At 36.1% G+C, this 26,674-nt stretch overlaps 2 protein-coding genes across 3 annotated transcripts in view; both read left to right on the forward strand.

The window, feature by feature from the left end:
- Nucleotides 1-26,150, forward strand: part of LOC134851382 (histone deacetylase complex subunit SAP18-like) — a 162,183-nt gene extending 136,033 nt beyond the window's left edge. The window contains exons 2-4 of the mRNA XM_063867439.1: nucleotides 21,993-22,169; nucleotides 25,370-25,543; nucleotides 25,806-26,150. Of these exons, the coding sequence (XP_063723509.1) occupies nucleotides 22,010-22,169; nucleotides 25,370-25,543; nucleotides 25,806-25,987 (516 nt within the window). The 5' untranslated portion in view covers nucleotides 21,993-22,009 and the 3' untranslated portion in view covers nucleotides 25,988-26,150. The remainder of the gene's footprint in view (nucleotides 1-21,992; nucleotides 22,170-25,369; nucleotides 25,544-25,805) is intronic.
- On the forward strand, nucleotides 1,417-21,489 carry LOC134851380 (uncharacterized). 2 transcript variants are annotated; one of them, XM_063867437.1, is made up of 8 exons: nucleotides 1,417-1,580; nucleotides 1,807-1,821; nucleotides 5,024-5,187; nucleotides 11,679-13,155; nucleotides 13,934-14,264; nucleotides 14,693-15,154; nucleotides 17,995-19,002; nucleotides 21,058-21,489. In XM_063867437.1, exons 1-8 carry the CDS (start codon nucleotides 1,545-1,547, stop codon nucleotides 21,171-21,173), a joined length of 3,609 nt encoding a protein of 1,202 aa, XP_063723507.1. In that variant the 5' UTR covers nucleotides 1,417-1,544; the 3' UTR covers nucleotides 21,174-21,489. The 2 variants fall into 2 exon arrangements, with proteins under 2 accessions (XP_063723507.1, XP_063723508.1); XM_063867438.1 differs by lacking the exon at nucleotides 1,807-1,821.
- Nucleotides 26,151-26,674: the final 524 nt, after the last annotated feature.

The raw sequence follows: 26,674 nt of genomic DNA on the forward strand, positions 1-26,674 counted from the left end.
TTATTGGCTTCCGTCTTATTATCTTACCGCCTGCTTACAATCCTATGTTTGTGGGGGTACTGAAAGGTGTGCGAAGCTCCGCTTCCACTTAGCATCTTTGTCAAATTATCTGTTTGTTACGTTCTATTTTTGTTGCTGCTCAGAATGCCAACTAAATTCTTTGAACAAAACAAAAAATGGAAGTTTAATCATTTCGGTTTTGTTTCAGAGACCTGCTCGGTCAATCATTAGCATGTCGGATTTTGTGTCGAGAAACGACGACTTTCGGTATATGGATATAGGTGAGTAAACAGTACACTTTCTACGAGTAATCAAGTATTTTTTTTCGTGTATAGCAAATCAATGATTAAAAGTGTTTTTCTGCCAGTAGAGTTTCTTGTTTTCATCAGTGGTAAGCAAGCGGTGTGGATTTTCTAGATTTTTCCGCAACCGTTTGCAAGCAAGTGATATAAGTCTGACAGTTGGGTCTAAAAACGGATTCAACTATTAAAGTGAAATGTTCCAAAAACGTTATTACTCTTTGTTACTTACCGTTCGCCGAACGCATTAAGGTCCATAAAAATGTCTTTAGTGACTCATGTTTAGATCAGTGACCCAACTATCATACTTTTACCGTCGTTATTGATTTATATTTAGACAGTCAACTGAAGACTTTCGCGGAGACGAATGCAGACTATGCTTCTATCTTGCCCTTCGACTTCAGAACAATTGACCGGAAAAAGACCAAAGAGGGTTTAAGTGACAGATACAGGTACAAGGGACCACTGATGCTGGTCAAGTCAAAGCTACACGAGCTCCTCTTGAAAATGAGAGAGGCGCTCATTTGTGAAATGCGTGCAGAAAACGACCTAGCCTCCAGGTAGAACTATAACTTAAAAAATAAATTTAATTTATAGATCAAGTGTAATTTGAAAATTAAATTTTTCCATTAGTTTTGATAGTTAAATGCTACATCTACCATAATATTCTAGCCTTGAATTTTAAGTTAGGTTAAATTGGCTGCGACTGCTGCACCACTACAGAAGTTGATTACCATTATAGAAGAATGCTAAACGAAGAATGTCGCAATATATTTGCGTCTGAAAAAATTGCCTGTTTTCCATTAAGGTTATATATCTAATTCACAGGTTCTACAACAGTGGAGAACAAAGCAGGGTTATAGTGCTTAACGACAAGAGCTTCTCGTTTTTTGACTTCACGGAGTTTGCTGACAATTCATCACAAAATTACGAGCTGCAGATATTCGACAACCAATATCTACAAGAAGTTTGCAATGGCTTACCTTCGAAATCAAAACAGGCGGCGCCTATCAACTACAATCCCCCTGTCGATTTGCCATCTCTGCTATACTTATACGTGTACCTTCTGCGGCTGGAACGAAGTATCTGTGCTATTCAGATTCACGACTTGAAGAGTAAACTTCGGCTCGACGACAGTCCGGCAGCAACGTGCGATCGGGTGGAGCCAGAGAGAACAAAGTGCGATGCCTGGTGAATATTATCTTGGTAGCAGTATCTGAGAAAGTGTACATATCGAAGCTCATTATGCCATTCATTGGAAACCTCGAGTTTGAGGCACAGGTAAGAGTTTTCTTGGTATTAATGGGTTTTTTATGTGTTTCCTTTTTTTGGTGTGAATGAAAGGTTTGCTTGCTGCGTCAGTAGTTTCTGAAACTTACTAAGTTTGAAGCATGAAATTTTTGCATTCGAATCTATCTTAAAAAGATGAGTCATACATGCGCATAGCTTTGACCTTTCTTCGCTAATTTTAAGTTGGCCTCTATCTGAATTGCCTGCATGTGTTTAGATGGAAAACGAACAGGTAAACATTCACTAACTTCTCTACTCATCATAGTTTTCTTCAGAACTTGACTTACCTGTTCGGTACTGGTTCTGTTCCACTATTGCTGTTTTGTGGCGTGAATCTCATTCTTGTTTTTCGTTGCTCAATATATCGATCTAATTCAAAACTTGGCTGTTTGTTCTCACGTTCATCAATCCAGGATCTTGAGTAGCTCATCTCTTCATATCATAATGAACCTTGCGATAAGCAAGGGCTTTGCAACCGGGTACTAGACGTTTTTTTTCCTGTAAACAAATTTGTCCACTGGACTCATCTCTACCTTGTTTCATAATGCATTCAAATTTCTCAGCCTTGGCGGCCAACTTAGCCTGGAGGAAACGAATATGCCTGGGCCGGCATAGGTCGTGCGGTCGAATCTAACCTATAATTGTTTTTTTTTTTCAAACGGGAAAGATTCCTTCAAATTAAATTGTCGGCCAATTATTTGTCGTCTTAGTTGTCACATCTTGAAATTGTTTTTTTTTTCTGAGCGCATTTCTTCAATATTGTGTTTTTGTGTTTGATTTAAGCCTACATATTGTAATTTTACTTACCTTAATTTCGAGTTTTCTTTTTTGAATTTTTTCGTTACATCGGCCTTATGACCTAATTTTTGGCCGTTTCAAGATAAACATAGTTTTAGCACTCCCCTCCGCATTTTTCAAGTTGGTTGTACGTTTACCAATTGGTTAGTTGAAATTTCTTTTCCGTTTTGGAAATTTTTTCATTTTGTGCAAAAATTTTAGTTTTCTCAGAAACTTCTCCTGATTTCAAAAAAGGGTATCAAGTGAAAGACCGCTTTGTGTGCGTTTGTAGTCCCCTAGAGTCTATTTATTTACTTGAACCCTCTGCCTTCGAGAAAGTGTGTCTGAATATTTAACTCATATTTTAGATTTATTTCATTTTTTCGAAAATTACCCCTCAAATATGAGTTTTTGGATTCAATGAATTGAGCCATTTTGAAAAGCTTCCCTGCTCCCTGCATAAGTGGCTACGAAAATTTTTTTTGCACAAAGATATGGGTCTTGGAATAGTCAAGTTTTTGATTTTGACAGTTTTGTGAATCTTTTCGACTTTTCTCACAAATTAAACCCTCAAATCCGATTTTGTGGGCTCAAGGAGATAACGGGTTGTAGAAAGCTCCTCTGCATTAGCGGACAATAACAAAAAGTGTCACTCAAGAAGTTATCGCCCTCTGAAAATTCAAAGTTTTGGTTTTTTGACCGTTTCTTCTTGAATATTCTTTCGAATATTCTCAAAAACTACCCTGCCATGCCTGAGATTTTGGCTTCAATTCTCACAACGGCTTTCGGGAAGCGCATTTCCGTATGCGAATACACCCAAATTTTTTTGACTCCAAAAGTTTTGGCCCTCGGAACAGTTAAAACTTTGATTTTGTGACTGATTTTTAAGAATGTTTTTGACTTTTCGCGAAAACTACCCTCCCGGATTCACAGGTTTCGTGAATCCCTTCTGCATAACGTTTCTAAATAATTTTTTTTCTCAAAAAATCCATGATTCTCGGAATTGTCAAGTTTTATTTGCTGACCGTTTTTTGGAATTTTCTCGCTAACTATCCCGCCAAATCTGATATTATAGTCTCAATCGAATGAATAGGTTGTTAAGGGCCTTTCTTGTTAAATGCCCAGTTTGTTTAAGAATAAATTTATGGCCTTCAATAAGTCAAAGTTTTGAATCTGAAATTTTTTTGCAAACTTATTGACTTTACGCAAAAACCACCGGTTCAATTCTCAGGTTGTATTCAATCGAGAAACCATGCATTGGAAATCTTCTCTGCTTAAGCGGCCATAACCTGCTGTTTGAAGAAAAATGTTATGGATTTTGGAAAGTCTGTTGAACGTTTTTTAGAACTTTCGACCGTTCTTTGGAAACTCTTTGAATTTTCCTATTTTGTACATAACAAATCTGAGATAAGAAATTCCATTGAAAGAACGGGGTGCGATAATTGTATCTGCAGAAGTGGCGATTCTTTAATTTTTTGTAAGAGAAATTCATCTCCTTGGGAAAAGTGATTATCTCTAAGTTTCTTACTCTTCTTTATTATTTTAGTAGAGAATCAACTAAGGATTTTGGCAAAGTCCAATTTTTTTCGTGCCGCATCAGTAGCAAATTCATTCAATTTCAAACACGTGCCTCCCGCTTTAGCTGGGCCAGTAGTTGTTTGTTATCGAGACATACGAAAACTATTGTTCACCAAGCTTTTTCAACATCAAAATTTTTTTCCAGTTTTTTTATCTTTCTTTTATGCTGCGCCTCTGTTATGAGTGATAACGTTGTGAGGGCTCTTATATAGGTCTTGGTGATTTTTTTTTGTTTGTTTTCAGAAAAAAGTTATAAAATTTGTTCACGCTCAGTTTTGATTTTTCGCGGTTCGACTTGTGATTTCTTTTTAAGTTAAGTGCATTTACATTGTTAAAACGAAGGCAAAATCCACTATCGAACATCAAAAATGTAAAGGTCACGAAAAACGTGATCGACCTCTTATTTCGAAAATGGAAATTAATTATCAGATATCCCAGTGAAATAAAAGTTTTGCCTATTGATCCAGTTTTCTCAAATTGGTTTGATTTTATTACAAAATTGTCCATCATAAATTGTTCTACAATTTCAAAGAGCTTTAAGGGCATCAATTTTTTTTCTCCGAAATTCAAAAGTTGAAGATTTTTGGGAAAAAAATTAGTCAGTTTTTGTTTCAGTTTCATTGCTTTCATTTGCCTTTGTTGTAAATGTTGATGTGTGCGTTAGAATTAGTGGCTATGTTTCTTTTCCCCCTTTACATCATATACAAACGTTTATATGGTGTTAATAACGGTTAAGTGTTATGCCAAGAGCACATATGTTTGCATTTAGGATCTCTGTAACTGTACCCCTACGTGCCAAGTGAAAAAATTCTTCCTGATAAAGGACTAAGTAGCGAAATATTGAAGTTTCCCTTGTAACGAAATACTAAGTTTCCCTAGTAGCAAAATATTAAAGTTTCCCTAGTAACGAAGGTTAAGGGGGGGGGGGGCGGAAACAGCAAGAGCTCAATTTACTAATGTTACTCCCATTGGTTCAAATATTAGACATTCAGTTGGATTCTGAGCATTTATTTATCCTCTTCTCGGGCGTTTTGTGTGCATCAAGTTTGTCTCCGTATGTGTTTTGTTGTGTGTTGCAGCGTCCTGACCTGTTTTCGGAGACATATCAGTATGAGATGCTGCTCAGAGAGGCCTTCTCAGACTACTCTAGCTACTTCTACAAGAACTTCACCAGCAGATCCTCATCCGCCTCCTCAGCCTCAGGATCCTTCGCCACATCGCCGACCAATGAAAATGTATCGAGGTAAACAGAAGTGCGAGTTCGCTGTACAGGCATTACATTTATTTCTCTAAATTGTTGCTTGACTAAGTGAGAAAGAACAAAGTTGAGGCAAAATAAGGTTAGAAAGAATAAGTTGTCAACTAATTGATCTCATATATCTCCCTTATCTAGGCGGCAATTAAAGCTAGGACGAGTTCTTCGCCGTTTCACTTTCTTTTTTCGGGTAGAACGGTGAGCAAAATTTCATCCAGCGTGGTGTTTCGTTTGAAGTACACTAGTATAAAATATGTCTTCAACGAGCGCATTGGTAAGATTTGTTCTTTTTACAATCAGTTCATGTTTATTTGCTATTTCCTGTTTTATACCTAGAGTAAAGCCTCCTGATAGTCTTCCTCTTCCGTTTTTTTTTTCGTTTTGCGCAAAAAAGCATTTTTCGCTTTGCGCAGAAAAACACGTCGGTTTTCAGAGATATATCAGAGGTGCTCTTCGTTTCTACTAACAGCAATATCTCAGGCTTTTTTTAATCAAGTTCTCGTGTACTTGCAATGTGGTCTTTATCCCTCCTGCTCCTTAAAAGGATTGATAGGTCTTGTTCTTAGTTGATACTGAATCTCTCATTCTTCTTCAGACATATCACGTTGAATGTAAACGACTTTACACTTGCGATCAGCTTAGTGTATTATCACGAATCTTCTCTTTTTTTCTAACCTAACTCGCAAAGAAAACGCTCATTAAAAGTGTTCCTTTATTTTGCAGTTTCACTGTAGCATTGGAAATTGCATAGCGTCTGTTCTCTGCTTTGTGATAGTTTTTGGTGTCTGTAAAGATTCTGTGGCTGAGTGGTGGCTAGTGTGTGAGACTCTTCATCTCTAGGTCGCTCTTTCGAATCTCAGAGGTAGCCGAACTTTTACTAATTCGAGGCTTATTTAGCCGCTTTTTATTGTGTTGTCGCAACTCTTTGCGAAGCGAAGCCTCGCCTTTGTGTTTACACTTGCGAAGCGAGTGTATTAGTACGAACCTTCTTTTTTTTCAACCTAAGTCGCAAATATTGGTGCCACTTTTGGGCACCTTTAAAGCTTTTTTATAGCATGTGCTTTGACATTTGAATAGTAATAAATTAACACAGTAGATGCATTGTTAGTTTATCAAAGAATCGAAAACAGTGATTTGATTCAAACAACATAATAATAATGAAAACTCGATTTCAGAGGTTTTCTAACTCAATATATCTTGCATTTTTTGAATTGCATAATTTATATATAATGCGGCTTTATGCTTTACGGTATTTTACATGCAAAGTTAGTGTGGATGTCTTTAGTTTAGTATATTTCAAATCATTACTTGCAAAATTGAGTCTTTTTGTATTTTGGTGTCATTTTTGCTGAATGGCATTGGCAATTTATTAGCATATGTAGCTGGTTTATTCATGACTACTTTTTGTCGCTTGTTCAGCTTTCGTGGCTGAGTGGATAGTGTGTGAGACTCAAAATCTTTGATTACAGTAGGTCTTAGATTCGAATCCTACACGGTTTTTGGTAATTCGAGGCTTATTTCTACTTTTTCTTATTTAACTTGATAGAGCTGCTTTTTGGTCGTGCTCTCGCATCTGTGTTTATTCTTGCTTTTCTTTTATTTCGCATTTCGAAGAATACTTTGTCTATTTTTGAATGACATCAGCAGGAGCTGCAGACCAGTGTTATTTACTGTGACTTTTCGTTTTTGATTTCAATATCTTTAACTTCAATGTTCTCAATATTTTCCTTGGCAAGCTCTGTGTCAGTTTTTTTTTCTGGATTGGTCCCTGATACTAACTTTTTCACTCCTTTTTCTTGATCTTTTTCTAACTTCTTAATGTTGGACTAAATTTCGAGATACGTAGGTTTTTGGGGATTTTCATGGTTCTATGTGGCCTATTTTTTCTTCAATTTTATCTACTTTTTCGAGTTTTTGTTCAATTTCTTCATTGCTTTCTGTGTTGTCTGTGCTAGTACTATCTTCATTTTTTTTTTCATTTCTATTTCTTGGTGTTGATATTTTTTTATAGAAACAGAATCCGCACAAAAAATGTTCGCGTTTTGTTACTTCTGATTTACCCTCTGGTACCAATACAGACGAAACAATGTAAGTATTAAGTAAATTGCCTGTTTTTGCTGAGGTCTTACATAATTTTCCTTTAGGCTGCTTCAACTCATTTTTTTTTATTTCTTAGAATTTTATGTCACTCCTACGTAATCTGGTCTTTCAAAAATTGGGCCTTATTGAGGTCTTATCTCTTAAACTGTCACTACTAGAACATGCTTGTTTCCTCGGCTTTTGTCGGTTTGGTTAATTCAAAACGCAAATGGGACCGTTTAAAATTTTTGGTACTCCTGGATCGATTGTTTATTTTGGTAAAAATGACCGTTGGAACAAAGGGACTTAACTGTTTTAATCGGTTGTTTTGCCGGTGTTTGCGAACTGCAGCTTGGCTTAAGGTAAAATACAACGGTTATTTTTTAGGTATTTATAAAGTAAACAAGGATGGCTGGTTGCTGTGCAAGTAGCACAGAATGTTCCGACCATTTTGTTAAAAAAATACGACAAAAATTTTCTTTTTTTTTTCAAAATGGTGTCATTTTTTTTATAAACCCCGGGCCAGCTCTCACCTTGGACCTTTTTTTAACCCGTGGGGGAGAGAGACCTCATCTATTTTCTGTTGTTTTTTTTGTGTGCGTGATAAAAGGATCAGTCGGAAGCCTAGGACTTAGATAAACTCGAGTCACAGTAACATAGGAAAATTTTGCGACGTTTTTTGTCAATTAAGGACCAGAAAAATTTTGTATAATTTAAAAAAATCATTATTTTTTTAATTTTCTTTTCTATTAGAAAATGTTTTGGATTCGAAGCTAAAAAAAACTTTCAAAAACGATGCTAAAAAACTTTCAAAAATTGTACTGCATTAAAACAAAAGTTTTGCGGCTTATCCTACTATAATAAAACTGCTCGCTCGCTTTTTCTCGAAATTGGGTCAATGTTTTGAAATTTGTTCATGCTGGAATCAGAGCTGGAAGGGCTTCAATATGATATATCACTGCACTCAATCTGATGTGTATCTGACCCGGTACTAGACTTTTTTCCCGTAAATGGTTTCAGAATGATAAATATTTAGAAAGAAGTTTGAAATGGTAAATTTACACATATGCACCTTATGCAGCCTACTTGTTTTGCCTGTATAAGGCTTGCATTGTAGAAGTTATATGCAAATCTTTTAATAATTTTTTAACTTAAAATATTTCGGCTGTTTTTCAGCTCATAAAGTGTTGTCTTTAATTCTGTCGGCTGATTGCCCTATGTGTTTTTTCATTTGCTTACAGTCATTTTTAAAATTTAATTAAAGTTTGATCAAGTCTTTTTGGAAGTGTGAAATGGCTTCTGCGACTTCTTCGAAAAACGTTGGAAAAAATCTTGAAAAAATTTTTCGAAATTTTTGTCGAGTTTTTTTTTGAAATTTTTTATCGTGTTTTTTTTCAATAACGCTGAGTTCGGATTTTTTCCTCGATACTTTTTGGTCGGTCTGCTGTTCTTATCATACTATTTTCGGCGAAGGTAGTTCAAGTCATTTGTTTGTTCGCAATTTTCTTAGTGTAACTTTCAATCAATTTTTTCCTCAATTGATTTTGTTTTGCTTTGAGTGCTTTGTAGCTTCTATATTTTTGTAGAACGATAAATTCTCTAATCAAGAGACTCGGTTTTAAGAGGCCTTTAGTGCTCTCAGATCACAAATTACCTTTAATTTGTTGTATTCATATTTCGCTCTTATTTTGCTCGATATTTGTTTCTTGTACACTTAATGCTTTTCTTCCTTCTGTAGAGTGTTTTTTTATTTACAATTCAAATTTAGGTAGGCTTATGTGATATAGGTGTTTCGTTTTTTTTACCTATCAAATTTTGATTAAAGCGACAAAAAATGAAATGAGCGACACGTTTTTTGGCTAGCCTTTTTATTTTGGATAGTTTTTTTGTCTTAAATTGTTTGGACTTAGTTCAGAGCAACTTTTCGTCCTAATTCCGCGTGATATTTTAAATTTTTTGCGTGCTAATCAATTTAAATTGATGGCACAACGAATTTTTGACAAATTCAAATGTTTCAACATTGTCTGCTTTTTATGCTTGCAATAAGCAAGCGTTATCAAACTGGAATATAGACTTTGTTATATATAGAATCAGTTGAATCACTTGCTGAGGAGGAGGAGGCTTCTTTTCTATGAAGCTGACTTCTTTTCACTTATGTTCTCTTCTGTTAACATTTCAGGTTACTTCCCCTTGGCCTGGTAGATCAATTGTCTTTGTATCCTTAAGTCTGGGGTTCGAGTCGTGGCCGGACCTTTTTTTTCAGTACCAAGGAAATTGAAAAAAAAATCCGAGAAAATTGAATTGCTGGTTTTCCGTTTGTTTGCTCAAATTTTGTCGGCTAAATTGACACAACGGATTTTGCTTGTGCTGTAGACGATTTTCATTATAGTTGCAAGTGCAAGTGTTGTTAATTTTAATTTCAAGGGGGACTAGAAAGATTTTAGAATAATTTTCATAAAATGTTTTTTTTCGAGGTTCAATTGGTGTCTGCTCAAAGGTTGTCGGCTTAGTTTTCACAAACCTGATTTTTTTTGCTCTAAGCAACCTTCATTGTAGTTGCAAGTGCAAGTGCTGTTCATTCTAGTTTCAAGGGGGACTTAGAGGTTTAAAAGAAAAATCTAATTATCGTTTTTTTTTTCGGTTCAGGTGTTTTCAGCTCAAAGATTGTTGGCTTTGTTGCCACATCACTGATTTATCTTGCGCAGTAATCAACTTTGATTATAGTTGCAAGTGTTGTCCATTGTTGTTTAAGGTTGGACTTTAATTTTTTCGATATAATCATAAGTTTTTTTTGGCTCAACTTGTGTCTGCTCAAAGATTGTCGGCTTGTTTCTTTCGTAAATTTTGTTCCATTGCTGCTGTTTTAAAACTCAAGTGTCTGGCTTGTCTGCCTGGAATGCAATTCTATCGAGACATATGATAGTTAATATGATCTAGTGTTTTTTCATGAATTTTCATTTTCTGGCTTTTTATGTTTGTGTTGTATCGCAAGTGGTGTGAAGCTCCGCTTCGCCTCTGTATTAAAAATCTGATGTTGGGATTTTTAGGGCAATTTATTGCGTTTTGTCTGCATCGGTAACGCGCTGGTTTTTTCAGGACCATTTATCCTGATTTTGTCCGCTCGGTAACTTTTTATGCTAATTCAATGCTGGTTGTTCTGTTCCGTCACAGGTTTTTATCAAATTGCGTTCCTTTGAGACAAACTTATACAAAGTCTGGGTGTTGTTTTTTGGCGTTTTTTTTCAATTTTTCACAATTTGGTGGCTTTATGTATCGCAAGTGGAGCGTTATTTGAGGTAACTGATTTGGCTGACAAAAAAACAACAAATTTAGACTTGCTCGCTCATTTTAATGGCTCGAAATTACACCAAAAATCTAAAATTTTAAATAGGTTTTTCTCGACAAAGAGGATTTTTTTTTTTGAAATGAGGAGTTTTTCTAATGTTGTTCGAATCATGATTGAAAGGGCTTTAATATGATATTTTACACGACCCATTCCAATTATTTTTTGTGATACCTGGTTTTGTTTGGAAAAAACAAAAAAACACCCGAATACAAAGTTCCTTTTCATTTTCAATGGTCGGAACAAAAAGGATTTTTGCTATAAGGGAATAAAAATGACAAGGGTTTTGTACAGAAAATAAGTATGGAAACATTAAAAGTTTTTTTCGCAGCTTTTTTGTTCCGACCATTGAAAATGGGGAGGAACTTCGTATTCGGGTGTTTTTTTTTTTGCTTTTTTTCCACGCAAAATCAGATACCGTAAATTATGATCGGACTGGATTGAGGGATATATCATATTAAAGCCCGTATCATATTTCAGTCGTGATTGAGTTTCCAAAAAGTTTTACGGGTTTGAAATTTTTGATTTTTTTTGTCTTCATTCGAGCGAATAAAGCAAGTGAGCAGGCTTATGCCTAATTTAAGACGTTTAAACTTATTTTTAAGCCAGTAAAAGTTTTTTTAGCCTCCTTTTTCAATTTTTTAATGTTTTTCTAGGCATTCTTCTGCCACAACTTTTGTCCAATTTCCCTATATTACTATGCCTGTCCAATATGCCTTTTATCACACCAAAAAACTACACTAATTTGGAAAAGCCGTAGTTTTCTAAAGACTATGGTCGGAACATTCTGTGCTACTTGCACAGTAACCGGCTATCCTTGTTTACTGTTGTTTTTTTATAATGTATAGCTTATTATCATACTCAACTACACTGTGATTTTTTCCACCTTTTTTAGGTTTGAGACTGCTTACTTGGCCACCAGCATAATTCAAACATCCTAAAAAGTTTTATATTGCATATTTTTGTTGATAATCCAGCTTAGTTACCAAATTCTTCCAGTGATTGGGACGATTGGGGAGGGAAATTAGAAAATTGATTCCAATTGAAATTCTTTCAGCTGTGACGATGATGCAGATGGGCTGCTTCTGTTCGACAAGTCTTTCGCAATCTACCATTGGAGATTCACATGTAAAGTGCTGCCCTATATAGCAGGAGGATGCCACGAAAGCGTCGATGCGTTCCGCAGAGCAATAAAGTTCTATCTAGACCAAATCTCCAGGCAGCTCATGTGCAGTAAAGAGAAATTTAATCTGACGGTTGAAATGGAAAGCTACAGGGAGGAATCGTGGAATGAAGTGATGAGACTGCATCGTCAGTTGAAATCGTACCAACTTTGCCTCAGAAACGTCACAAGTTTCACTCGACAAGTGCTGGAAGATCTGTCAATATGCACGTTGACTAAAGTGCAAAGTGTGGAAAAGTTTTTTTGTAGCATTAAATCAACTCATACTCTGATTGCAATTCATGACAAGTATTTGAATCCCTCGGAGTTTGAGACTCATGTGAACAATCAACCTGCGTGCTACCTGGTCAACAAGCGACTTCTCACCAATGAGCCGAATGTTCTAAAAGATCTGCTGTTGGCTATTGTGAATATCAAGCGAAAACATCGAGATCTTTCGGGTGATTGCACGATGAGTCGAGGGAGTAATTCGTCTAGTGAGAAAGCTGATTGCGTGCGAAACCGTTGTCAGCGTTTGAATTATGCTTTACCATCACTGACAACGACTCTGGACTCTCAACCGTTAATGTTTCTGGGTCAGAATGCTAAGTTGTGTTCTACTTTAAAGTCGACCCCGGATGTCGGAGGCTACTCGACCGTGGACACTCCTACTATAACCCCATTTGATACGGCCACAGGAACTGATAGTACGGATTCTAAATCAAGCTCTATGGAAAGAGTCTATTTTCAAAACTCAGATGCATACTTGTTAATTCTGAATCCGAACCACATCAGCAAATGGACAAGGTTGTTTGAAAACGATAAACCGCAAAATTGTGATCACAATTTAACAGTATTGCCTCCATTCTACTCTTTCCTTCCCGAACTGACTTCCCTGAAGTACGAAGAATCACCGACGCCGGAAGCGAATGCCGAAGAACGGCGCGAAAGCCGGCAAATATTTAATTTGGAAGAAGATGACGAATCTGCTCATGTGCGTGGAATCCCTCGAGCTGAACAGATAATGGAGGACGATGAAATGATTTTAGTTTCGTTTTCAAGCGCTGTGGCAGAATCTGTTCTGAATATCCCCGAGTTCAAAACAGTGGCAGTCAAAGCGTCACAAGTGCCGAGGTATAAGTCAACGAGAGCCGAGTTTGAGTCGTTGTATCACTCGCCAATCGTTGTCGAATCGGAAAGAGACAATGGAGAGTCGATTGCAGAAGAAGACGACGGCGAAGCGAGTAGTGTTGGAAGTGGGACGATGGAGAACCTATGTGACGATATGGGTTCCATGGTAGTTCTTGATCGACCGATTGTGCTGGGCTTGTTAGAGGAGATTGTGGATCATCTGGACAGTGCAGTTAAAGTGGTTAGTTGAACTCGGTAGCGGACTTAGAAGTAGAAGTATACGCCACCCCCTCCTTCACCACCCTCAGGCATTCCACCCCCTCCTTCACCACCCTCAGGCATTCCACCCCCTGACAACCCAAAGGTCTCCTTCGGTATTTTTTTAAAACTTCTATTTTTCGACGATCGACCGTAAATTTTTTCCAAAGGCGCTTCAGGCTCCAATATATACCTTTTTTGAGGAGGAGGGGGGGGGGAATATATTTGGTTAAAATAGGGTCTCTATACTGATTAAAAGGAGCTTACAATATCATTTTGCATGTCCTGTGGCTCAAGTTATCAGGTAGGTCAAAAGTGGCTCACATGATTAAAAAAAAAACATTTTCTTAATTTTTTAACAAGTCCAATTGAACTTGAATTATTTTTCCCATTGATTCAATTGACATCAGTATATTGTACTTCTGTCAAATATTGGCAGTGTGTTACAGGAGCTCTATTCTATGCAAACGCCTACAGACTTCAATTTGTGTTGAGATTGAAACGAAGAACTGAACCCTTTCAATTTATTTCAAAAAACAACGCCCGAGGAAGGCCTGGTTTATCTTTCAGTTGTTGAAATTCAATTCTCTTAGTTTTTTCTCTTGCAGTTACATGTTTTGCATGCATTGAAAATCAGCTGAGAGATAATTTTTTTTTACTACATTTGCTATGAGCTGTTAGATGTAAGATATTTTCTGATGCATTTTGCTTGCTTTTGTTGTTCGAAATGAAGCAAGTGATAATAAAGCGTTCTTTTTCAGGTGAACTTGTACATGGAAGGCTATGAAAATAGACACAAATCGCCACTAAACAAACACTCTAAACAGTCGGGAGACACTCTTTTCAGCCACTGTGCCAAGTACCTCAACATTCTAACGGTGATGGCGGTGCAGTATGCCAGAGACATCTCCTTCATCATTCCAGAAAGTGCAAATTCGGAACCAAGAAGGAAGTTTAGTAGTCTGTGCCTGAAGTTGGCTCATGTGTTGATGCATTATGTAATGAGTGTGCTAAATATGGGAGCGGGGCAGAGATCAAAGCAGAACTCAGTAGTGACTGCGTTCTTGAAACTGGTTGCTGGTGAATCGATATGTGAGTAATGGACATCTTTAATAATCACCCTTTTGCAAAAGAGGGGAGGGAGATTCGATACTGGGTACAAAATTCGCACATTCTCATAAAGCGTTGAACTTTTTTCATTGACCAAGTGGTTAAAAAGATCCGTGATTAAAATTTGATTGTTTTCAGGGTCTACGAAAAAACTGAAAATAGAAAGAAGGAGAGGAGTTATCACCATTTTCTGTTGTTGCGAAAAAAAAAGTTTATTTTTCTGTTAATACTCTGTTATTGAAAAATTGAGCATCTTAGTATCTGTTTTTAGAGCCCAAAGCTGAGTTGAGATGTTTGAATGTCGGAGTTGTGCATAGTAGCTGATCGCGCGCTTATCATTTCGAAATATGTCATAAATGTTTTTTTTTGCTATACCATAAATTAGCTTATTTTTGTATTTTGTGTTTCAGCTCAGTTCTTCACGAGTGACGAAAGAGATAACTTCAAAGAAGAGGCCAAGAAGATGTTCAACAGCATCTTCATCCAGCAGTCATCCCAACCATCCCAGACTCATTCCTCGTCCCGAGGAAGACTAACGCCTTCGAAGAGTAGCAGCATCGAGTTCAGTAACAAAAGGACTCGCAGGGACGCCCGAAAGTTGAAATCTGTGGCGAAGAGCGGGGTCCACTTCCACAATGGACACAATACACCAGATGAAAGCCTGTACGATGCAACGGACTCAGTTACGCCTCAGTCGATGTCCAATTTGCAATCGAAAAGCTGCCAGAATTTTGATTTGTTAGACAGTTTTAGTGCGATGACTTCATCGAATATGACAGTTGTCGAGGATAATAATAATGTGGTGAGTCAGCATGGCGACGCGCTGTCTAATGATGTAGAGGATGATTATTGGAGTTCATCTTCAGAAGAAGGTTAGCAAAATGTTTACTTTTTGTATCAATGAATGAAGTGATTTAAGTCCTAATTAGTGCATTCAAGTTTTAGTTTTTGTTTTACGGAACTCATTCTTAACAAATTTTAATCATGCGTTTTAAGAGTCGATGAGCGTTAGGAAGACTCTTATAAAGGTGTTTTTTTTTCAGGAAAAGTCTTAAATTTGTTCACGCTAAAATTTGATTTTTCGAAATCTGAAATTCAAAGAGCTTTAAAGCCCTATATTTTTTCTTTGAATTTCGATGGTTGAAGTTTTCCTAAAAACAAGCCAGTGAATTTTCCATTTTTCCAAAAAAAGACTATTTTTTCAAATATTTTTTCCGACTTAGTTATTTCCGTCTTTTTTCTATTCGCTAGCTTGCAATGCTACGCTTGCTTTGTATTGGAAGTGTTCCCAATTTGGTTAAATTTTAAGAAAAAAAGTTTCATTAATATGTTGAAATTTTAATAGAGCTTCAACGACATTTTTTTTCTTTGAAACTCAAATGTTGATCATTTTGTTTTCAAAAATGTCAATTTTTTTTCTCAATTTCTTGCGATCATTGACATGACACTCTTCCAACTGTCTGCTGGCTGTAATATTTTAGAAGTAATATTTTAGACGGAAAACAAAGGGCTAACAAAACTTTTTGCTTAAAACAAGTTTTTATAATTAGAAAAATAGTATTTAATCCCGTTGCATATCAAAATATTCATCACAATTGATTTATAAAAGGTTCATCTCAATATTATAAAACATTTTTGAAATGCATAAATTATACAATTGCGGCATGTAAAAATTGCGGGATGTGAAAATTGAGGCATGTGAAAAGTTGATTTGCATTCAAGAAAGCTCAAAAGAAAGTTAATTTTAGTCAGTAAACAAGATACAGACACGAAAAATACAGTTACGTCTAATTTCCCATATTTGTAATTTTGCATCGACGTCTAAATTCGTTTTTGTTGGTCACGTCTAATTAGCTTTTCGTCTAATTTCCGAGGCCCTATAGAATACGTCTACAAGCTAAGTTTTCGTACTGAGTTACTTAAACAACATGCCCTAGCTGGGGCCTAGGAAATTAGACGATAAGCAAAGTAGACGGATGCTAAAAAAAAACGAAATTAGACGGAAATTTTACTACAGATCCGGCATTTTAGACGTCAATGCTATGAAAAAGAAAGGGCCAACAAAATTTTTTCCTAAGAGTCAAGTTTCACAAATACAAAAAGAACATAAAATGACAATACATATCACAACAATTAATTTGAATGAACATAAAATGTCAAATCCGAATATTGCAGGAGAGTTTTGAATTGAATAAATTATGCATAATTGACATGTAAAATTTTTGGCCGCCGAAATTTAGCAGTTGTCTGCAAACAATTTTGTTTTTCTCGCGCAATTTGTCCGCAAACAATTTTAATCTCTCTTACTTTCGTCTATTTTCTCACAATTGCAGTATTGCTAAACGTCTAGTTTCCTTTTAGGTGCCTCCATCTAATTTGCTTATCGTCTAATTTCTCAACCCCCGCCCTTGCTATTATCTATATTTGTTTTAGTAACGCGCATTATTTGCGCCCTGACTTCTAAGAAAAAGTATGAGTGAAAGTAATATAATCTAAGACACAATGACGAAGACGCTAAGGCAAATTACTCATGGTTGGTAGGTGCAATTTTGAATAACGTTGTTTCAGAAGTTTTTGTATTTTGAAGTTGATTTTTACTTTAGGTTATAGTTTTGCCGTTTCTGTTGTCATTTTTAAGCGTAGCAAAACGAATTTATTATCACATATTGAAGCTTGGTGATTTTTTGTTTGTTTTTTTTTCTTCAGGAAAGAAAGTATCTTACATAGGGTTTTTTTCAGGAAGTCTTAAAGTTAGTTCACGTTCAATTTAGATTTCTCGCTATTTCTTTTTAAATTCACCTGATTTCCTTCGTTAAATGAAGGTAAACTCCACTATCGAACAGCAAATGTGAAAAACTCCCGAAAAGTGTGATTGCCTTGTGTTATTTTTTTTTCTAAATGGGATAACTTAAAGGAAAAAGTGCCAGTCATCAACACTATTTGAAATTCAAAGAACATCAACCTGATGTTTTTAAATTTGAATTTTCCAAAATTTTTAACAATTGTTTTTCGGTGTCTGTTGTTTGTTTGGGTGTCAATTTTGCCTAGTATTTGCTTCGCTTCTGTGTAATCAATTGCAATAGAGGGGTAAATAGTTGACAAGGTGCAAAATTCGTATATGCTTAACTGTTCAATTCTTTCTTTATAGGGGGCGGGGGGTATTCGTTACAAGGTACCATAAGAGGGGGGGGGGATAGTTAACTAAGATCCACTCAAAGTTTTTTCTTTACATTTGCCTTAATTTCAGTAATGCTTTGTAGCCCGTTGTCTTTGATTGTTTCGGCTATTAGATGTTTGAAGCAATGCGGCGCTAGTAAAAGTTTGATGTTTCAGTGCCTCTTCACGATGAGTTTGGCTTTTTCTTTCAAATTAGACTAAGAAAATATATTCATCACAAAATCGATTAAAGTTGCTTAGCTCTGTTGGTAAGCAAAGTAGTCGATTGAGGTTAGCTGAAAATTCAAATTAATATACGCCACAGTATTCTGACAGGATGTTACTTTGATCTGCATTTATTCCGTTTTTCGAAATGTTCTATATTCAGTTGTATGTTTTCACTGTTATTCAGCCAAATTACTGCTTTCATTCGGTTTTGTCGAAAAAGTTTTTTTTTTTGCGTGATATCCACAAGTTAATCGCGAAATGAAAATTTTCTTAGATTGTTCCTTTGATTCCGAGATATTTTTTCATATTTGTTAGTTTTTTTTTGTAGACCGGTCTGGAATTATTCGACCTGTAATGAGCAAAATGGCGAAGAATCGAGAGGAACGAAATGCGAACATTAAGATCAAAATCAACCAGTTGGAAGAGCAGCTTAAACTGAAATGTGCGGCAACCACTGGCCGAGAAGTGAATAAGCCGACGAAGAATCTATCTGCTAGAATATTAGGAATCTACGTTAACTTTGAGTTCAAAACAGGGCGTTATCTTCCCAAGAGTTTGAATAGAGTGAGCGAGGCTATCAAAAAAGGGAGCGATGTTTCAATGGCGGTGAAGGACGTTTGTTTCGATCGCACGAAAGAGGTAACAGAACCCATTGAAAAGAGAAAAGTAAAAGAGTACATTCAAGAGCTACCAACACATACGCAAACTGAGTTTGAAAATAGTATAACAGAAGTTGAGAATTTGATGAAGCTTAAAAGTTGCGAACATGTAGTAACTTTCTATGGTGTGGCCATTAGTCCAGGTCATGTTTATATTTGTATGGAGTTGTTTGAGCAGTCTCTGAAGACGCTTGCAAAAACAAGACACCACGAGAACACTTTTTCGCCGATGGATTTTAGAATTATTTTCAAACAAATTGTGCAAGCTTTAAAATATATTCATTCCAGAGACGTAATTCACATGGATATAAAAGCGGAAAACATTTTCCTGAAAGAAGTGATTGGGAATGAACATAATTATTACTTAGCGAAGCTTGGAGACTTCGGTCTGACTGTCAAAGATGGCCGTACGCCTGTCGGTTATGGAACACCTGGTTTCTTCGCACTTGAGCTCTTCGTAAATAGTAAAGAAGCCTCGACAAAATGTGACATTTGGAGCTTGGGTTGTACAGTGTTGCAAGTGTTTTGCAACGAATCGAACCCACTTCGCTTCCTGGCACTCGGTCGTGTTTTGTCTCCAGAAGAAGAAGCCGAAGAGTGGAATCTAGGTTGTGATGCGAGTACTATGTTCGCAATGCAACTGTACCAAACTAGAGAAGTTCGCCTGCCGCAACCTGGTAAGTTAAACTTTTCAATTTTTCTAACCGTTTTCCACAAGAAAATGCTGAATTTTGCAAACCGTCAAGAGTGGTCAATCGTGCCTTAACATTTTAAGCAGTGGAAGTTTTTAGAATCAAATGTCTAATTAATGCCCTTAACATAAACTCAATTCGCGATAAGAAATCATCGATACTTGCGAAATGATTAGTCGTTTTTAGCTTAGGAGTCAATTATAGTAGTGATACACTTGCTAAGCAAAGTGTATTAGTACGAACTTTCTCTTTTTGTTCAACCTAACTCGCAAATAAAATTGCTACTTTTGGTAGCACATTTGAATCGGTAGGCTGAGGTAGCAGTATACGAAAAACTGCAGCACTAGAACGGGTTCTACTCATTACTGTCAGAAAGGGGCGTTCGCGTTCTCAACGCCACATTTACGGTTTGACAAGAACAACATAAAAAGTGCCCTCGATGCGAAATGATCAGTCGTTTTTTTTTAACTGAAACGGATTACACTTGTGCCTTTACTAGACTATTTTTTATAGTAAAATTTGAATAGTCAATTTTTAATTCTTGCTTATTTTATGCTTTTTTTAAGAGTCAATGAACGTAGTGAAACTCTTATATCGGTCGTTTTTTAAATTATTTTGCAGGAAAATTCGTAAAAACTTATTCACGCTCAATTTGGCTTTTTCGCGATTTGACTTTTGATTAAAACTCGATGAACGTAATTCAGCCTCTTGTATAGGTCGCGATGATTTTTTGTTTCATTTTGCAGGAAAAGACTACACATTGGGTCAGATTCAAATTTACGTTTTCGTGGTTTGACATCTGGTTTCTTACCCTTCAGTTGATTTCTTTGTTAAAAGGAAGGCAAACTCCACCATCGAAAAGCAAAAGTTTAAAAGTCACAAAAAACGTAATCGATATCTAATTTTTAAAGTGGTTTTTAGTTTTTAGATTTCCCAGCAGAATAAAAGATTTATTTTGGTCCAGTTTTCTCAAATTGGGTTAATTTCATCAAAGAAGCGTCGACCAGAAATTGTTCCTGAAACTAAAAGAGCTTTAAGATCATATAAACGATCATAATAAGATCATATTAAGGTCACATTTGTTCTTTACGCTCGCGAATAGCAAGCGTTGTAAAATCGGAATGTAGAGTTTTTTTTCTAGTAAACAACTAGCTTAACATAATCAGTTGAGAATCACTTGACATGTTCAATGCTCTTCACCTGACATGTTAAATTTCATGAATTTTCAAATTTACTTACTGGTTGAGTACTAGTTACTACAGGGTAGTTTTAGGGGGACTTGAAACTTTTAAAAATCTTTTTATAAGTTTATTTTAAGTAGTGCGTTTTTTTTCCGGCTCTTCGAAAAGGTCTGCTGGGGAATATTTGACCGATATTTTGTTTTTTCGTTTTCTCAAATACTAACTTACCAAATCTGGTTTATTGCTTTCAATGATTAGAACGCATTTGAAAAGCCCCCAGATATAAATGGTTATGCCCAGTTTTTTTGCACATAACATTTTTAAAAATTGCATCCCAAATGCAAGTGTCAAATCTGAGATGAAATGTTCAATCGAAAGAAGCGGTTGCGCGAGTTTTTCCTGCAGAAGCGGCCACTCCTTACTTTTTGTAAGAGAAAGGCTAGGTCCAACATCTTTAAAGTTTTCACTCTTCCCACTTATTTTAGTTGAGAAACAAATAAGGTTTTGTGCAGTCTAATTTTTGAAGTTACGCATTTCTTCCGGTATCAGTCTAACAAATCCAAAAATATCAAATACTTTCCTCCAGCTTTAGCGGAGCCCTAAGTGTCCTTCATCGAGACATACGAAATTTTTGGTTCACCTATTTTTTTTTTTCATTTTTCTTTTTTTTTTACTAATGCTGTCTTATGATTGTGTTGTATGGCAAGTGATGCGAAGCTCGGCTTCGCCTCTGTGTTGAAGTTGGCATGTTGAAGAATCAAGTAAGTATTTTAAAGTCATGTCTGTTTTTTTCGTTCATTGACTCTTTTTCAAGGGTCTGTTGGCTATATTGGATGCTACTGTTTGTTTCTTTTTTCAGATCCTCGAAGAGGCATCACACATGACTGTGTTGATTTCATAGAGAAGTGTGTACAATGTGATCCGAAGAAAAGACCCTCCGCAACTCAATTATGCAGTCACGCGTTCGTGTGCTAACAAACATCACTACAGAGTTTACAATTGTATTTTTCTTGCTGCATATATGGTAGTTGGATCCCACCTATTGAAATGATATATTTGAATTCTTGAAGGAAACAGCACGTGGATATGTAAGCGTGTGTTCCTGAACGCTTTTGAAAGTAGTGGGATCCATTTTCCATTATTTTCTAGGAACCCAACTATCATACCTGTTCTTCTTTCGATCAGACTTTGCTGGAAAAACGTCAATAATGTCGAATGATTGAGTTCAATTTAACGGTTGCTAATAAAGCGGTTGCAATTTAACGGTTCAAATTTATTTGCATTTCCGTAAGTGGAGATCGTAATTTGTTTTTTATTTAGCAAATATTTTAAAAAGTGAATTACTTTTAGTTTCAGTAGAACTTCAATTTTCGGAATTTCCAGCGGAGAAGTAATTATTTTAGTGTTCTGGACTTTTTGATGTTCCAAGATTTTTTTTGGATAATTGTTTTTTACTTATAAACAAATTAAATTGTTCATTTTCTTTTCTTTAACACTAGAAGTTCAAACAATTCATTCGGTCTCTTTGAGATCATTGACGCTTTTCCAAATGTCTAAGGGTATGTTATAAATAGTTTTTGTTATGTTCTGCGTTGCTGAAGTAGGTTAAATGTTTAATTTGTTCTCAGCCAAAATTAGTGCTACAATAATTTGAATAGATTTAATTTCATTTCATGGACTCTTTCTGGGATGAATTCAAAGTTAATTGTATAGTTTCTCTGCCATTGAAAAAGTTTCTGGCATATTATTACTAGATAGTCAAGATGGGTAAGTGATTGTGTATATTTTCATTTCAGATATTATCAGTAGTTATGGCTTCTGCATTGGATACTAGTGGTGCAGGGGAGGACGGAGGGGTTGTTGCAGTGGGAAGCGGAGACAAGACAGTGGATAGAGAAAAGACGTGTCCCTTGTTGTTGCGAGTGTTCACTTCTTACCACAGACACAACAGACTAGACGAGTTCGAAAAAGGTCTATAAACAGCCAACATTTAAGAGCGACATTGATATTTCAAAAGCAAAGCGAAATAAATTAATGAGAAGGCGAAGTAAATTATCGAAGCCTTCAATTCTTATTTAATATAAACAGGTTTGATGAAAATTTTATGGGGTTTGATTGTGTTTTTTTACGCTTTGGAAATTTTAACCACTTTAGAGCAAAAATTACTCGGCCAATTTTCGAACAAGTGGTACTAATAGAATTATCGCTTACTCCCCTTGTGCCTGCATAATGTTTTGATCTCTTGTCACCTTACCCCCCTTGTGTACAGCCTTCGAAAATGTATATGTGGATATTGTTTGAGCAGGGTATTTTTCGGAAAAAAAAATACAAAAATATGGGTCCACATAGACGTTTTTTTCGAAAAATACCCTGCTCAATCTAAAGAACGGTTTGTAGGAGGCTCTTCTGCAATGGCAAAGACGTCCAATTGTTTTTAGAGAAAAAATTATGGTTCTCGGAAAAGTCAAGTTTTTTACCGTTCCTTGAAACTTTTTTTCCTCGAAAACTACCCTCACAAATCTAAGGTTATGGGGTTCAATAGAGATAACGAGTTGTGAGAAATTCCCTCGCATAAGCAACTACGCCCAAATTTGTTCAAAAAATATCAAACTGGTTCCTCAAGCGTTAGCTGGGCCGCTAATTATGGTCCTCGAAAATTTTTCACTGTTTTTGAATTTTCTCAAAAAACTGTGCCAAATATCAGTTTTCGAGTTAAATCGAAATAACAGGTTGTGAGGAGATCCCCTGCATAAGCGCCTACACCCCAAGTTTTTTGCAGCACTTTCGGATTTGTTGATTTCAGAAACCGACTGGGAATAGAAAAATGTGGGAAACTTGTGTTCTGCTTTCGAGTGCTGAATCAGTAATTTCACTTGAATTAATTGATTCTTGAAACAAAAGCGTTTTCAATAAAAATCAAGGAAAAACAATAAAAATTGGATTTAAATCAATTGAGAATATACACCAGATTTTTATGCTACCCTGAGATCAAGTTATGTCCCTCGAAAATCCAATGCTTCGACGTTTTTTTTTTTGAAAATTACTGAATATACAAAAACTACCCTCTCAATTCTGAGATTTTTGTCTCAATCGAAAGAATGGGTTTCGAGACGCTCACCTGCATGAGCGGATACGCCCAATGATTTTAGCACAAAAGATTATGGCCCACGAAAGTAAAAATTTTGTGACCGTTTTTTTTAACTCATTGACTTTTTTCGAAAACTAAAAGAGTAGCCTCTCAAATTTTAGATTTCGGGTTTTGCGTTAGTCAAAAAGTGAGTTGCTAGATTTTTCTCTGCATCAGCGTTTACTCCTTGAATTTTTTGAAGAAGGATATGGCCTTCAGAATAGTAAAGTTATCAAACTTTTCACTTTTTTAAATTTTTTTTCTCAAGACTACTTTGCTATTTCTCTGATAAATGATTCAATAAATCAGCTTTTGGGCTTCTTCGCTACATAATCCATTACAACCTTTGTAAGTTGTAGTCAAATTTGATTATTTTTGTTGGGTAAAATTCAATTTTGATTATCATTATCATTGTGATCATTTTTCTTCAAACTTTTGAATTTTCTCGAAAACTTTACCCCAAATCTGAGATTGAGAAGTTAACTTGTGCTAGCGGATATGCCCAACGATTTTTCTACCCTTTTTTTGAATCTTTTTGACTTCTCTCAAAAACTACTCGTTTAAATCTCAGTTTTTGGGTTCAATAGAAAGAAAGGGCTGTGTTTAACTCGCCCCCGCCTAAACGCTTTATCTCAAATTTCACGCAAAAACTTTTAGCCTTCGGAAGAGCCAAATTTTTGTAAATTTTTCTCGAAACTTCTTTGACTTTCCCCGAAAACTAACCTCCCAAATCTCAGATTTTGGGTTTAATAAAACTAAAAGGCTGTAGGAAGCTCTCCTTACTTAGCAGTTATCCCCTAATTTTGGTTCGAAAAAACTATGGCCTTCGGAATTGTCTTTTTGAACTTTTGACCGTTTTTGGCATTTTTTCTCGAAAACGATCCTTCCATTTCCCATATTTATTTTTCAATCACGAAAAGTGGTCTGGAGCTTCTTCGCTACATAATGTTTACGCCCTTAGAAAAATATTTAGTCAAATTTGGTCATTTTGTGGAGTAAAATTCAACTTTGATTATTGCCGTGATCGTTTTGGAAACTTGCGATCAAAAAGTACCCTCCCAAATCTCAGATTTTGGTTTCAATCAAACGGACGGATTTTGGGATGTTCACTCGCAGTAGCAGTTTTGCCCATTTTTTACACCAAAAGTAATGGCCTTTGGAAAATCTCAGTTTTTGGGTTCTCTAAAAATGTGTTGTGTTAAGCGCTCCTGGCCTACACACAAAGTTGTGGCCCTCAGAAAAGCCAAAATTGTGAAGTTATGGCTCAGAGTTGTCAAGTTTTCAGCCTTTGACCATGTTTCGGAGACTTTTCGAATTTTCTTGAAAACGACCATGCCAATTCTCAGATCAATCAAAACAACAGGTTTTGGGCTTCTTCGTTGCATAATGGGGCACGCACGCCTTTTTTCTAGAAAAAAAAAATATAGCCTTCGTAAAAGTCAAATTTGATTATTTTTGACTTTTTTTGTAATTTACGTACCAAATCTAAGCTGTAAGGATTCAATTGAAGGAACCGGTCGTGAAAATTTTTCCGGCAGAAACGGCGACTCCCTTATTTTTTTTGTCAGAAAATATGCTATGTCCTCGAAAAATTTCAATTTTTGAAGTTCATTTTTGCAAATTTCTTCTCTCTCGATAACGCTTGTGGCAAGTCTGAGATTTACAGCTCATTCGAAAAAAAAACAGGCTATGGGAATCTTAGATGCGCGATGAAATGTGTATTTTAAGATACATCAAACATGCATATCCGGCCTTAGCTGGGCTCCTAGTGCAGCGGGGTCTGTTTCCCAAAAAGTATACGATCTTGAGGACCAGAAAATGACGCTTATCGACATACTTTTGTTCCTAATCTCTTCTTAGGAAAAATCAAAACTAATCATACATGTTGAACGTTTTTACATCAGCACAGAATTATTTAAGTGTCTTTTTTTCATCATGTTTGTAACCAAATTTTGGCCCTTGATGTGGTTGTAAAATTTTGCACCGGTTCGAAACATCGACATTTGAATATTCTGAATATCAGCATAGTACATACAATTGACAGGAAACACACCTCCAGTGGAGCTGAAGATCTACACGTGGATGGACGCCACTCTGAAAGAGCTCTCTAGTTTGATCAAAGAAGTGAACCACGACGCCAGAAAGAGAGGCACCTTCTTCTCCTTCAGAGTAGTCTACCCGGACCAGAGAAAACCCATCTACAGAATGAAGGACCTAGGCATGTCATCTGTCATTTCAGTAGTTTATATTTTTACTAACTGTATAGGAAACTATATTTTGAGGAAAAAGAGGCTCTTTTACCGTCTCCGCACCACCAATAAAAAAGAATTTTCCACGCCTGCCATTGATGGAGGTTATATATGACCGCCACATGGCTTTGGAAACAGTAAAAGAGCCCAAAAACTGTAAATCCGTATCTTTTTGTTTATGTTTTTTTGTTTTGTTGAGCATGCAATACATTTAAATTGATTTTGTTTCAGGCACAACATGTACTGGAAAGAAAGGTCTAGATGACAATATATCTTTGGCAAGTGCGAAGTTCACAATTGGCGATTACATCGACGTGGCAATATCTATTCCCCCCGGTCCGGGAGGAGGTCCAAGGGGAGGGATGCATCATGGCCACGGAGGAGGAGGGGATAGGCGACCGAGGCCCTACTGATTATAAAGGGAGGCTTTGAGATTTGTATACTTTCACGAATCACTCACTTTGTCTTATAGTGATTATAGAAAACAATATAGTTCTTTTTATTTGATTTGATATTCTGTTTCTGTGCTTATGATTATTTCTTTTTGTTTCAAAGAAAATGAGAAATGAAGTTGAACTGTTTTGATTGAAAGATGATTCTCTTGAGGTTACGTACTTTGGTCGCGTGCTTTGTTTTTAACGGTTTTCTTCCTCAGTCAAAGCGATTTATGATATAAGAGAATTAATGAACAAGGTAATTTAGCTTTTTTTAAAAGCTGATACTGGCTTTAATGATGCTTAAATGTCGCTAGAGCTTATTTTCATTGATGGCATTATGTACAAAGGATCTTCTTTCAGACGTAAAATGAATATAATGCTTGTGCACTGCTAGCGTCATCCACAGTTTTATCCTCTCGCATATCAGGAAAAACTGAAATCATTTGTGTATAATGGAAAATGAAAACAATGCTTGTACTTTGCTAGCGTCATCCAAAGTTTAACAAGATGATCTGTCATGAACTCTCTAAAAATACATCTTTTACATGTTCAATTTTTTTCTATCTGTTTCGGAAATTTTTTAACCTGACTGGCTTAATTCTATTTCAGTTTTTTTACACAGGCGGGCCAGCGACCGTTGTCTTATATTTTTTTTCCTACGCA

This window comes from Symsagittifera roscoffensis, chromosome 7, assembly GCF_963678635.1.
Source record: "Symsagittifera roscoffensis chromosome 7, txSymRosc1.1, whole genome shotgun sequence".
NCBI classification, from domain to species: domain Eukaryota; kingdom Metazoa; phylum Xenacoelomorpha; order Acoela; family Convolutidae; genus Symsagittifera; species Symsagittifera roscoffensis.

Bases quoted from the DNA above. Each gene is read 5' to 3' on its own strand.
- LOC134851380 (XM_063867437.1), top strand. From the start codon at position 1,545: ATGCCATTCATTGGAAACCTCGAGTTTGAGGCACAG. The intron at 14,265-14,692 runs GTGAGTAATGGA...TTTGTGTTTCAG, and splicing joins GGTTGCTGGTGAATCGATAT to CTCAGTTCTTCACGAGTGAC. The intron at 19,003-21,057 runs GTAAGTTAAACT...TTCTTTTTTCAG, and splicing joins AGTTCGCCTGCCGCAACCTG to ATCCTCGAAGAGGCATCACA.